Raw genomic sequence first — 13,462 nt, forward strand, 5'->3', positions numbered from 1 at the left:
TAAAAAAGCAAGGAAGAAAAGGAGTACAACATGAAGGACAGCCTAAATATTCAGGAGGACCTAGAGTCAGCAGAAAAATGGTCATATAAAGAACTCAAGGAATACCTTAGACAGATGGAATGGAACCTTAAAGAAGATACGAGACAGCAAATCCAAACAGTGAAAGAACACTTTGAAAATGAATTACAGAGACAGATAAAAGAAGAAGTTAAGCATCTTTATCAGGAGATTGAGATTATAAAAAAAAAACAAACAATAATTCTAGAAATGAAGGAAACGATAAACCAAATTAAAAACTCAATTGAGAGTATCACTAACAGAGTGGAGCAAGTAGAAGCCAGAACATCAGATAATGAAGACAAAATATATCATCTTGAAAAGAGCCTAGCCAACTCAGAAAGGCTGGTTAAAAACCACGAGAAAAACATCCAAGAGATATGGGATAACATAAAGAAACCAAACCTACGAGTCATCGGGATAGAAGAAGGTACAGAGATTCAAACCAAGGGAATGAGTAACCTGCTGAAAGAAATAATTACAGAAAACTTTCCAGAAATAAAAAAGGAAACGGATATACAAATTGTAGATGCATACAGGACACCGAGCACACAAAATCACAGTAGACCAACGCCAAGACACATTGTTATGAAGATATCCAATATACAGAACAAAGAGAAAATACTAAACGCTACAAGAGAAAGGAGGCAGATTACATTCAGGGGTAAACCAATAAGGTTAACAACGGATTTTTCATCACAGACGCTGAAAGCGAGAAGATCCTGGAACAACGTATTTCAAACACTGAAAGACAATGGATGCCAACCAAGAATTCTGTATCCAGCAAAATTAAGCTTCAGGTACAATAACCAAATAAAAATCTTTCATGATAAACAAAAGCTAAAAGAATTTGCAGCCAGAAAACCAGCATTGCAAAGCATCTTGAGCAAAACACTACACGAGGAAGAAATGAAAAACAATAACCAAAACCATCAGTGGGAAGTGCCTCTATAAAGACAGAGGGCGGGGGAAAGCTAACCATGGAGAAACAAACTAAATTAAAAAAAAAAAGAAGATAAATAATCAAACATGGCTGGAAGTACAAACCATATATCAATAGTAACTCTAAACATTAATGGCTTAAACTCTCCAATAAAGCGACATAGGCTGGTAACATGGATTAAAAAAACAAATCCAACAATATGCTGCATCCAGGAGACACATACACAGGCTGAAGGTGAAAGGTTGGGAAAAAATATACCATGCACACGGTCCTCGTAAGCAAGCAGGGGTGGCCATCCTCATATCGAATAAAATTGACTTCAAGACTAAATTAATCAAAAGGGATAAGGAAGGACATTATATACTGTTAAAAGGAACCATTCACCAACAAGACATAACAATTATCAATATTTATGCACCAAATAATGGTGCTGCGACGTTCATAAAACAAATTCTCCTCAAGTTCAAGAATCAAATAGACCACAACACAATAATTATGGGTGACTTCAACACACCTCTCTCACAATTGGACAGATCCTCCAAACAAAAGCTGAATAAAGAAAATATAGAACTCAATATCACAATCAACAACCTAGACTTAACTGACATATATAGAATATATCAACCATCATCAAGTGGATATACTTTTTTCTCAGCAGCACATGGATCCTCCTCAAAAATAGACCATATATTATGCCATAGGGCAACCCTCAGTAAATATACAGGGGTGGAGATAATACCATGCATTTTATCTGATCATAATGGAATGAAACTGGAAATCAATGATAAAAGACGGAAGGAAAAATCCTACATCACATGGAAAATGAACAATATGTTACTGATTGATCAATGGGTTACAGAAGACATAAAGGAAGAAATCAAAAAATTCTTAGAGATAAATGAAAATACAGACACAACATATCGGAATCTATGGGACACAATGAAAGCAGTTTTAAGAGGGAAATTCATCGCTTGGAGGTCATTCCTCAAAAAAAGGAAAAACCAACAAATAAATGAGCTCACACTTCATCTCAAAGCCCTAGAAAAGGAAGAGCAAAACAACAGCAAATGTAGCACAAGGCAAGAAATAATTAAAATCAGAGCGGAAATCAATGAAATTGAAACAAAAGAAACTATGGAAAAAATTAACAAAACTAAAAGTTGGTTCTTTGAAAAAATAAATAATATTGACAGACCGTTAGCCATGCTAAGGAAGAGAAGAAGAGAGAGAACTCAAATCACTAACATATGGGATGAAAAAGGCAATATCACAACAGACACTACAGAAATACAGAAGACAATTAGAAATTATTTTGAAAACCTATATTCCAATAAAATAGAAGATAGTGAAGACATTGATAAATTCCTTAAGTCATATGATTTGCCCAGACTGAGTCAGGAGGATACTCACAACTTAAACAGACCAATAACAATAGATGAAATAGAAGAAGCAATCAAAAGACTTCCAACCAAGAAAAGCCCAGGACCGGATGGGTATACAGCGGAGTTTTACAAAACCTTTAAGGAAGAATTAATACCAATACTTTTCAAGTTATTTCAGGAAATAGAAAAAGAAGGAGCTCTGCCAAATTCATTCTATGAGGCCAACATCACCCTGATTCCGAAACCAGACAAAGACACCTCAAAGAAAGAAAACTACAGACCAATATCTCTGATGAACATACATGCAAAAATCCTCAATAAAATTCTGGCAAATCGGATACAAAGGCACATCAAAAAAATTGTGCACCATGATCAAGTAGGATTCATCCCTGGGATGCAAGGATGGTTCAATATACGGAAATCAATAAATGTTATTCACCACATCAATAGACTTAAAAATAAGAACCATATGATCATCTCAATAGACGCAGAAAAAGCATTCGACAAAGTACAGCATCCCTTTATGTTCAAAACATTAGAAAAACTAGGGATAACAGGAACTTACCTCGACATTGTAAAAGCTATCTATGCTAAGCCTCAGGCTAGCATCATTCTCAATGGAGAAAAATTGAAGGCATTCCCCCTAAAATCTGGAACAAGACAGGGATGCCCTCTATCACCACTTCTATTCAATTTAGTTCTCGAAACACTGGCCAGAGCAATTAGACAGACGAAAGAAATTAAAGGCATCAAAATAGGAAAGGAAGAACTTAAATTATCACTATTTGCAGATGACATGATTCTATACCTAGAAGACCCAAAAGGGTCTACAAAAAAACTACTAGAACTAATAAATGAATTCAGCAAAGTGGCAGGATATAAAATCAACACGCATAAACGAAAGGCATTTCTGTATATCAGCGACAAAACTTCTGAAACGGAAATGAGGAAAAACACTCCATTCACAATATCCTCAAAAAAAATAAAATACTTGGGAATCAACCTAACAAAAGAGTTGAAAGATTTATATAATTAAAACTACAAAACCCTAAAAAGAGAAGTAGAAGAAGATCTTAGAAGATGGAAAAATATACCCTGTTCATGGATAGGCAGAACTAACATCATCAAAATGGCGATATTACCAAAAGTTCTCTATAGGTTTAATGCAATGCCAATCAAACTCCCAACGGCATTTCTTGTAGAAATGGATAAAGCAATCATGAAATTCATATGGAAAAATAAAAGACCCAGAATAGCAAAAGCAATTCTAAGCAGGAAGTGCGAATCAGGCGGTATAGCGATACCAGACTTAAAACTATATTACAGAGCAATAGTAACAAAAACAGCATGGTACTGGTACCAAAACAGGAGGGTGGACCAATGGTACAGAATAGAGGACACAGAGACTAATCCACAAAGCTACAACTATCTTATATTTGATAAAGGAGCTAAAAGCATGCAATGGAGGGAGGATAGCATCTTCATCAAATGGTGCTGGGAAAACTGGAAATCCATATGCAACAAAATGAAACTGAATCCCCTCCTCTCGCCATGCACAAAAGTTAACTCAAAGTGGATCAAGGAGCTAGATATCAAATCAGAGACTCTGCGTCTGATAGAAGAAAAAGTTGGCTCCGATCTACATATTGTAGGGTCGGGCTCCAAATTCCTTAATAGGACACCCATAGCACAAAAGTTGATAACAAAAATCAACAAATGGGACTTACTTAAACTGAAAAGTTTTCTCTCATCAAGAGAAACAATAAAAGAGGTAAATAGGGAGCCTACATCATGGGAACAAATTTTTACTCCTCACACTTCAGATAGAGCCCTAATATCCAGAATATACAAAGAACTCAAAAAATTAAACAATAAGAAAACAAATAACCCAATCAACAAATGGGCCAAAGACCTGAACAGACACTTCTCAGAGGAGGACATACAATCAATCAACAAGTACATGAAAAAATGCTCACCATCTCTAGCAGTCAGAGAAATGCAAATCAAAACCACCCTAAGATACCATCTCACTCCAGTAAGATTGGCAGCCATTATGAAGTCAAACAACAACAAGTGCTGGAGAGGATGTGGGGAAAAGGGTACTCTTGTACATTGCTGGTGGGACTGCAAACTGGTGCGGCCAATCTGGAAAACAGTATGGAGACTCCTGGGAATGCTGGGAATGGAACCACCATTTGACCCAGCTATTGCCCTTCTTGGACTTTTCCCTGAAGACCTTAAAAGAGCGTACTACAGGGATACTGCTACATCGATGTTCATAGCAGCACAATTCACAATTGCTAGACTGTGGAACCAACCCAGATGCCCTTCAATAGATGAATGGATAAAAAAATGTGGCATTTATACACCATGGAGTATTACGCAGCACTAAAAAATGACAAAATCATAGAATTTGCAGGGAAATGGATGGCACTAGAGCAGATTATGCTTAGTGAAGCTAGCCAATCCCTAAAAAACAAATACCAAATGTCTTCTTTGATATAATGAGAGCAACTAAGAACAGAGCAGGGAGGAAGAGCAGGAAGAAAAGATTAACATTAAACAGATACATGAGGTGGGATGGAAAGGGAGAGAAAAGGGAAATTGCATGGTAATGGAGGGAGACCCTCATTGTTATACAAAATTACATATAAGAGGTTGTGAGGGGAATGGGAAAATAAACAAGGAGAGATATGAATTACAGTGGATGGGGTAGAGCGAGAAGATGGGAGGGGAGGGAGGGGGGATGGTAGAGGATAGGAAAGGTAGCAGAATACAACAGTTACTAATAGGGCATTATGTAAAAATGTGGATGTGTAACCGATGTGATTCTGCAATCTGTATTTGGGGTAAAATTGGGAGTTCATAACCAACTTGAATCTAATGTATGAAATATGATATGTCAAGAGCTTTATAATGTTTTGAACAACCAATAAAAAAAATTAAAAAAAAATAAATTAAAAAAAAATAAAATTGTTACAAGGTCAATGTTAGCTTGATCTCATGTGCAAGACCATACATCATTAAATGTATATATTTTGTAAGAGTCCTGTAAAAAAAAAAAAGAAAAAAGAAAATTCATGTTATTTTCCATTGCAGACCTTAATCAAATATCATCTTTGTAGTCTTTAATTTATCCATTTAAGTGTGTTTAATCAATGAAAAAAAAATTAGAGCAAGTACAAATTTATAATTACCCCAAATAGTACTTTATCTCAATAATAGAATATTCTCACATGCTTTTTTTTTAACTTTAATGTCAGCACCTTCATAGCCACTCACGAGCATAAAACTTTATTTATTTTCTCTGTACTGGGGATTGGACCCTTAGGCATTCTACCTCCAAGCCACAACCCCTACCTTATTTATTTATTTATTTGACAGGATCTTGCTAAATTTGTCATGCTTTCCTCAAACTTTTGATCCTCCTTCCTTAGCTTCCTGAGTAACTGGGATTATATGCATGTGCCAACAAGCCTATCTATAGCTAATTTTTAACCCTCTGAAATGTCCTCTCCCTTTTACATTTTAAAGAAACACTAGGTGGGGGGGAGTGAGGCGAGGCCTCACGGGGCCTCTGGGAGGAAGGCAAGCAACATGTGGGACCCCGGAGGGAGAAGCAGGTAACATCTAAAGGAACTGGTTTAAATCCTAATGCCAAAGCATGGCAAGAAATTCCTCCTGGAACTCCTGATGCCACTACTGTAGCTCATGGAACTGAAAGCTCTTGGCATGAAACAGCAGCCACATCAGGGTCTCATCCTGAAGGAAATGCTGAGCTTTCAGAAGATATGTGTAAGGAATATGAAGTAATGTATTCTCCATCTTGTGAAACCACAAGAAACACTACAGGCATTGAAGAATCAACTGATGGAATGATATTAGGACCTGAAAAGCTGAGTTACCAAATATATGATGTTTCTGGAGAAAGCAGTTCAACAATTTCCACAGAAGACCTAAAAGAATGTCTAAAGAAACAATTAGAATTCTGTTTTTCACGAGAAAACTTGTCAAAGGATCTTTATTTGATATCTCAGATGGATAATGATCTGTTCATCCCAATTTGGACAATTGCCAACATGGAAGAGATAAAAAAAATTGACCACAGATCCTGATCTAATTCTTGAAGTGTTGAGATCTTCTCCTATGGTACAAGTTGATGAGAAGGGTGAGAAGGTGAGACCAAGTCATAAACATTGTATTGTCATTCTCAGAGAGATTCCTGAAACAACACCAGTAGAGGAAGTGAAAGCTTTGTTTAAAAGTGAAAACTGCCCCAAAGTGATAAGCTGTGAGTTTGCTCATAATAGCAACTGGTATATCACTTTTCAGTCAGACACAGATGCACAACAGGCTTTTAAATACTTAAGAGAAGAAGTTAAAACGTTTCAGGGCAAGCAATCATGGCAAGGATAAAAGCCATCAATACTTTTTTTGCTAAGAATGGTTATCGATTAATGGATTCTAGTATGTATAGTCAACCAATTCAAACTCAAGCACAGTATGCCTCACCAGTCTTTATGCAGCCTGTATATAATCCTCATCAACAATACTCAGTCTGTAGTATTGTGCCTCAGTCTTGGTCTCCAAGTCCTGCACCTTACTTTGAAATGCCACTGGCTCCCTTTCCCAATGGTAGTTTTGTGAATGGCTTTAATTCACCAGGATCTTATAAAACAAATGCTGCTGTTATGAATGTTGGTCGACCATTCCAAAAAAATCGGAGAACTGTTTTCAGAGGTCGAAGACGACGAGAAGATAACAGAATCCCAAGACCCCATCCTTCAACAGCTGAAACAAAGGCTCCTACACCAAAGTTTGACTTACTAGCTTCAAATTTTCCTCCATTACCTGGAAGTTCATCAAGAATGCCAGGTGAACTTGTTTTGGAGAATAGAATGTCTGATGTTGTTAAAGGTGTCTACAAAGAAAAGAATAATGAAGACTTGAGAGTTAGTTGCCCAGTACCTGTAGAAGATGAGCAAACAGACTGTACTTCTGCCCTGCAACTCAATATGAGTACAAGTCCTCCATGTACAGCTGAGCTTCCTGCATTAAGCACAACTCAGAAAGAAAAGGACCCAATAGAGGAATCCAGTGTTCAGAAAGATGTTCTCAGTCATATGACTATACCAGTTTCTTCCCCAAGCACTGCAAAGACACCACAGGCAAATACTGCTTCACCAAGTAATAGTAACACAAATGCATCCAGAGCTGTGACCATACAGGAACCTCGAAAGTTAAGTTATGCCGAAGTGTGCCAGAAGCCCCCTAAAGAGCCATTTCCAGTTCTTGTGCAGCCACTACGGGAACTTCGCTCCAATGTTGTGTCTCCCACCAAAAATGAAGAGACTGGAGCTCCTGAGAAGTCCATTGAGAAATCACATGAGAAGCCAGAAGCAAGGGCTAGTAAGGATTATTCTGGCTTCAGAGGCAATACCATTCCCGGGGGAGCATCTGGAAAAATCAGGGAACAGAGACGCCAGTTTAGCCATAGGGCTATACCTCAGGGAGTGACTCAACGTAATGGCAAAGAGCAATATGTGCCACCCAGATCACCAAAGTAAAATCAAAAAAACAAAACTATTCAAAAACTTTCTCTCTTCCCATTAAACTTGAGCCGTGGCTATGTTGAACTGTTTTGGAGGGGAATGGGTAGCCAGGAAGGAAACAAAATATATCCTTAAATCATTATGGATTTTGGAATTGTGAGGAGTAGAATCCCAAAATTCATCACTAAAGTGATTTTAAAATGCTGGAGGCTTCCAATCAGTATATATATATATATATATATATATATATATATATATATATATATATATATATATATATATATATATATTATATATATATATACATACACACACACACACACACACACATACGTACATACATATATAAAATATAATTTTTCTATTTTTGTTTTTGGTTTTAATTTACAAAGATTTTCTGCCTGGAATCAATTTTGAGTGTTCAGCTTTAGCTTGAGAAATCAAAACAAAACAACAACAAAAAAAGCAGTATACATCCTTCAGTATAGGAGATGAGGGAGTAAGAAAATATTTTTTGAAGAAGCATTTCTGTAAAAATTAGAAATTACTTTTTTTAATCTATTTAATGTTTGGCTTGGAGAATGTCATCTCTGATTATATGGCCTTGTGTTGCAGAGCAGATCAGTAATTGGGGTGTCTGGTTGTGAGTGTGTGCAAGAGTGATTTAAGCCAAATCTGTTGTCATATTAGTAAATGATTTGAAAACTGAATGTAATACTTGAGTAGATTTTTTATTCTAGTTTGAATTTAGTCTGTCTTTTAAACTTTATTAATATTTCATTCAACAGACTGTTAAGCTCTAATTATACTTGGAGATGTGACTACCAATCAGTTTGATACTCAAGGAAAGAATGGGGGCTATTCAACAAAATTCAGAAATTCATCTTGGACCTGAAACGATAGGTCAATGGATTTTAAAGGTTTAAACTGCCCTGTGATCTGTTGTCACCCCTCCCTTCACCTTTAAGATGGGAAACAAAACTTTTTTGCTATTTCATTTGTTACTCTTTGTTTTTTGACTATCTACCCCCAAAAGTAAAATAACCAACCACCTATTGAATTTGAATTGTATGTTTCTGTATATTTTAATTAATCCAGTCAAATCATATAACAATTATAAATTTGGGGATTTAACACTGAAGTATTTTATTCTGTTCACATACTCAGAATTTTAGGTCCCAGAAAGGTGGGGCAGACTGACTCTCCAGTAATATTTTGTTTATTGTTAAAGATGAAACAATTTAACTGACTTTTTAAAAGTGTTAAATAGTATAGAAGAGAAAATTTTTATAAAGGCTTAATTGGGGGGGGGGACATTTTTCTGTTTGCAGTGTATATCACCTTGCTTCCTTCGTCTTAAAATTAAAAAAAAAACTATATATATATATATATATACACACACAGTTTGGAATTCACTGAAACAGAAACAGCAAGTCAAGAGATTTTTATGATAAGGTGATAAAGATGGTTAAATAAAATTTATGCAGAATTTCTCAGTGAATAAAATTGTAGCTGTCATATATTAAATAGGCAAGTTTACATGCTGGTATTTAGAAAATGGATAAAATATTAAAAACCATGTTGTATTAATCTGTTTTTTAAGTCATACCATGTTCAGAGTTCTATGTAGGGTGGGGTTTTATTTTTCTTCTTAGGGATAGTTTGTAACAGGAATAACTTTCCCTTATGTTAATGAGTTACATATGTACAAATTGAAACTGTAAATTGTGAACACTGGAAAGCACCATTGTGGCATAGAATAAACATCTTTAATATATTAAAGTGAATGTAAATGGAGGTTAAAAATGTTACTGTGAAACTGCTTTCAATTCTAAGTTAAGCTTTGGAGATTTGTATTAGTGGATAACTGTTAAGAGCTTTGAAAACACTGCATATTTCTGTACAAGCCAGAATTATTATTTCTTTGTAATTTATTATTTAGCTTGGCAGTTGCTTTTGATTTGGTGGATTGATAACATGGTATAATATATTTACACAGTTTGAAACTTTCCTACACACTATTTTTAAAATCAACTTCTAAAAGAGACATACAATAAAATTCGCTGAAATTTGGGGGAAGTTTAGGTCCTTTAAAAAAAGAAAGTTTTATTAATCATTGGCTTACATCTATGATAAAAGTGCTTATTTTGCTTTACTTACATAATGCTGCAGTTGGTGGAAATGAAACAAAGTGTTAACCCCCTGTGAGTTCATTGGAATTAAAAGAATAAACATTTTGTAAAAGTCAAAAAAAAAAAAAAGAAACAAACACTAGGGGAAGTTTAATTCTTTGTTACCCTGTAACATTGGTCGTATTATAACTTGGGGACACCGGAATGTATCCTAAAGAGCCACAATCCAGGAACTGAGCATCCATCAGTGGATCCTTCAGTTGACCCTGGCCTTCTAGTTTTCAGTTTATCAGTTACCTACATGAGGAACATAACTGTGGTGACTTGAACTGCTCAAATGAGGTCTCATTTGAATGTTGTGCCTTAATAGGCAGAACCTTCCAGGTTATTCAATCGTTTTATCAGATCAAATATCACAACATGAAAATAAGACCTTGTTTTTTATATTAAAATAATTTTATACTACTGCACAAGAGATTGCTTTTCTTGAAGTCCTCACATAAAGATAGATGAGAGATATATAATTGATAGATGGATAGATGAATGATAGATAATAGATAAGATATAGAGGCTACTCTCAATACAAAATCATTTTTTAGCCAATGAGAAGCAAACTGTAGGGTTGCTCATATTTCTGTGCTGACTGCCTGGTGTGCATTTATCCCATCCTCCATTTAAAAATAACCCACAGGGGTGTGAAATGCCTGAGATAGAAATGACTACCACCACACACAGAGGAAAAGACCTCCTAGTACAGAGCCACTTATGTGACACTTGCATTATTGGATGGGGAGTAAGTAGGCAAGCTTCATCTTGCCACCATTTTGAAAGCCTGTCTCAGACCCTGTCTGCTATTAAAAGTCTGCTCAGATGACCCACCCTTTAACCATTTCAGCAGAGACATGTGTATGCATCAATTACCAATTTGGAAGCCAATATAGAATGCTAGATGCCTCTGTTGGGAAAGAGAAGTTGGACAACATTCCAACTGAAATTATCAGTCCTGAAAATGGAGCCTTTGGCCAGGAACTTATATGTATTCTATGTTCTGTTTTCATATCTGCTATAGAATATTAAGATTCTCCCTTAATTGATAAAGATTTATTAGTCCTTCAGAATAAGATAGCCCTAATGTTCAAATAGATACTCCACCATTATATTTCCATAAATAATATATATTGTGTATACTATATATTATAATATATAATGTATACTATACTTATATCATACAGTGTGAGATGTGGTAGATGCTGAGGATACCATGGCAAAAAAAATAGATCCTAATCCCACTGTGATGATGATTCTATGAACTTGTGGAGAAATATCACTAAATACACCACTCTATAGTTATAAGGCACAATTACATGTCATTGGGGTAATTATTGGTCAGTGCCTAGGAAGGCTTGTTGTTCATGATGGTGAGATAAAAAAGAGCTTCAAGGAATGTGATTATTTGGGTAAAGGGGACCGAAACTGGACATTTCCCTTTTCTCCAATATGTAGGTGGGAATCTTCATTATATAGTAAAAAAATGTACTCATAAATCATCTGAAGAAATCCATCTGTCACATAGTGGGAATGCAGTCTCTCATATTTATCACACAAATGATAGCTAATCTAGGAGAGATAGAAAGATTGTAGCAGAAAATGGAGCCCCATAAAATCCATCTAAAATTGGGAAGGACCCCTTCAATTCTCCTGTGAACAGGTGTGGGTAGAATTAATACAAACAAGAGTGGAGGAAAAGAAAATAGATAAGCAACCTAATGCCACTCTGGTACAATTATGGAAGCAATTACCCTTATCTTCCAAGAAGGAAAAGAAAGAGGAGATAGTCATGAATAATAAATTAACTCCTGCTCCCAAAAGAGGCAAAGACAAATTCCTGCTATTAAGAGGTATAATAGGTGCTGGGGATGTGGCTGAAGCAGTAGCATGCTCTCCTGGCATGCAAGGGGCGCAGGGTTCGATCCTCAGCACCACATAAAGATGTTGTGTCCACAGAAAACTAAAAAATAAATATTAAAAAAATTCTCTTTCTCTCTTTAAAAAAACAATAAAATTTAAAAAAAGAGGTATAATAAAAGCACCATGAACTTGCCTGATGAATTTTTGGCTGTTTGCTTAAAGGATGAGTAAGTTGGGGGTCAAGGTTCAGGCATCTGAATTGTGTATCTGGACTGGAGGCCATATATAAAATTAGCAGTACATTGGTCTACAAAAACATTGCAATCAACAGTATTGGTGGATGTGGAAGCTGAATATGCATTGATCTATTGTATTCCTGACAAAATCTTGGGCAAGTTAACTGCTATTGGTGGGTGTGATGGGAAAAACAGTAAGGGTTCAACTGTCAACACTTATGCTTCAGTTTAGACAATTGCTGCCTATCCACTACCTGGTGTTCATACCTCCCATTTTTTAATATGTAATTGATATCCTTATCTAATGGCATAGATTTCCATAAAACATAGTAAGGGAGTTTCATTTTATTATCAAGAGATTAAACATGTGAGCTGTAAAGCCAATATTAAGAAGGCATGCTAAACACTCTCCCATTGATTTTCCTGAGCTTCTCTGTATAGTCACCACCAAACAGTGCCAGCTTCCAAATTGTTATCGAGAGATAAGGGACACCAAACATGTATTCCAAATTGTTATCGAGAGATAAGAGACACCAAACATGAATTGACTAAAATAAATTATGCTCAACCCACAGTCCTTTTAACTACCCTATATGGCCAATAAGAAATCTGGACAGGACTTGGTACATCTCAATTGGTCTCTAGAAGGAAAACAAGTCCTCTGATTAAAATAGAATATATTTTGCCAGTGTAACAAGTCAAAATGGCATCAATTTTGCAATTCCTAAAGGATTGTTATATGAATCATCTATAGGTTTTTTTCTTTTATGAACTGATTTTTTTAATGATTCTAGGGATTTAACCCAGGTCCTTGAGCATCCTGTGTAAATACTCTACAACTAAGCTTCATTCCCAGATCAACTGCTGGTTCTTGTACTGACTAAAGGATATATTAATATTATTGGGGCACATATACACCCAAGATGTAATTAAGGTGACTAATAGAATTTTATTACATAATATTAGCATTACAAAGACAAGGGCATTTCATTGAAATATTGGTATTAGCCACTTGTGCTGTATGCATTCAAAGGATGAAAAAAGGGAATATAAGCCACTTTTCACTATGAACCAACAAATGCCATAATGATTGGGACTCAGTAAGTTACCCAGAAAATTAAAGGATTATGGTTAGGAATTGTTATCAAAAATAAGCTATGTACCCTTTGTAAGTTACACTTACAAGCTCTCACGTAGTTTAGAAAACTAAAAAGCTTGGAGAAATGCAATGTACATTAACCATTGGAGGCAG

General features: G+C 35.7%; 1 protein-coding gene across 1 annotated transcript; it reads left to right on the top strand.

The window, feature by feature from the left end:
* The first annotated feature begins 5,965 nt into the window (after positions 1-5,965).
* On the top strand, positions 5,966-8,139 carry LOC124102938 (la-related protein 4-like). The gene is given in 3 exon segments (XM_046459386.2): positions 5,966-6,473; positions 6,475-6,778; positions 6,781-8,139. Coding segments are annotated over 3 exon segments (1,773 nt in total). The 5' UTR covers positions 5,966-6,173; the 3' UTR covers positions 7,950-8,139.
* Positions 8,140-13,462: the final 5,323 nt, after the last annotated feature.

This window comes from Marmota monax, unplaced genomic scaffold (genome assembly GCF_021218885.2).
Source record: "Marmota monax isolate L192 unplaced genomic scaffold, Marmota_monax_Labrador192_F-V1.1 WCK01_AAM20220418_F8-fsc00478, whole genome shotgun sequence".
In the NCBI taxonomy this organism is placed as follows: Eukaryota; Metazoa; Chordata; class Mammalia; order Rodentia; family Sciuridae; genus Marmota; species Marmota monax.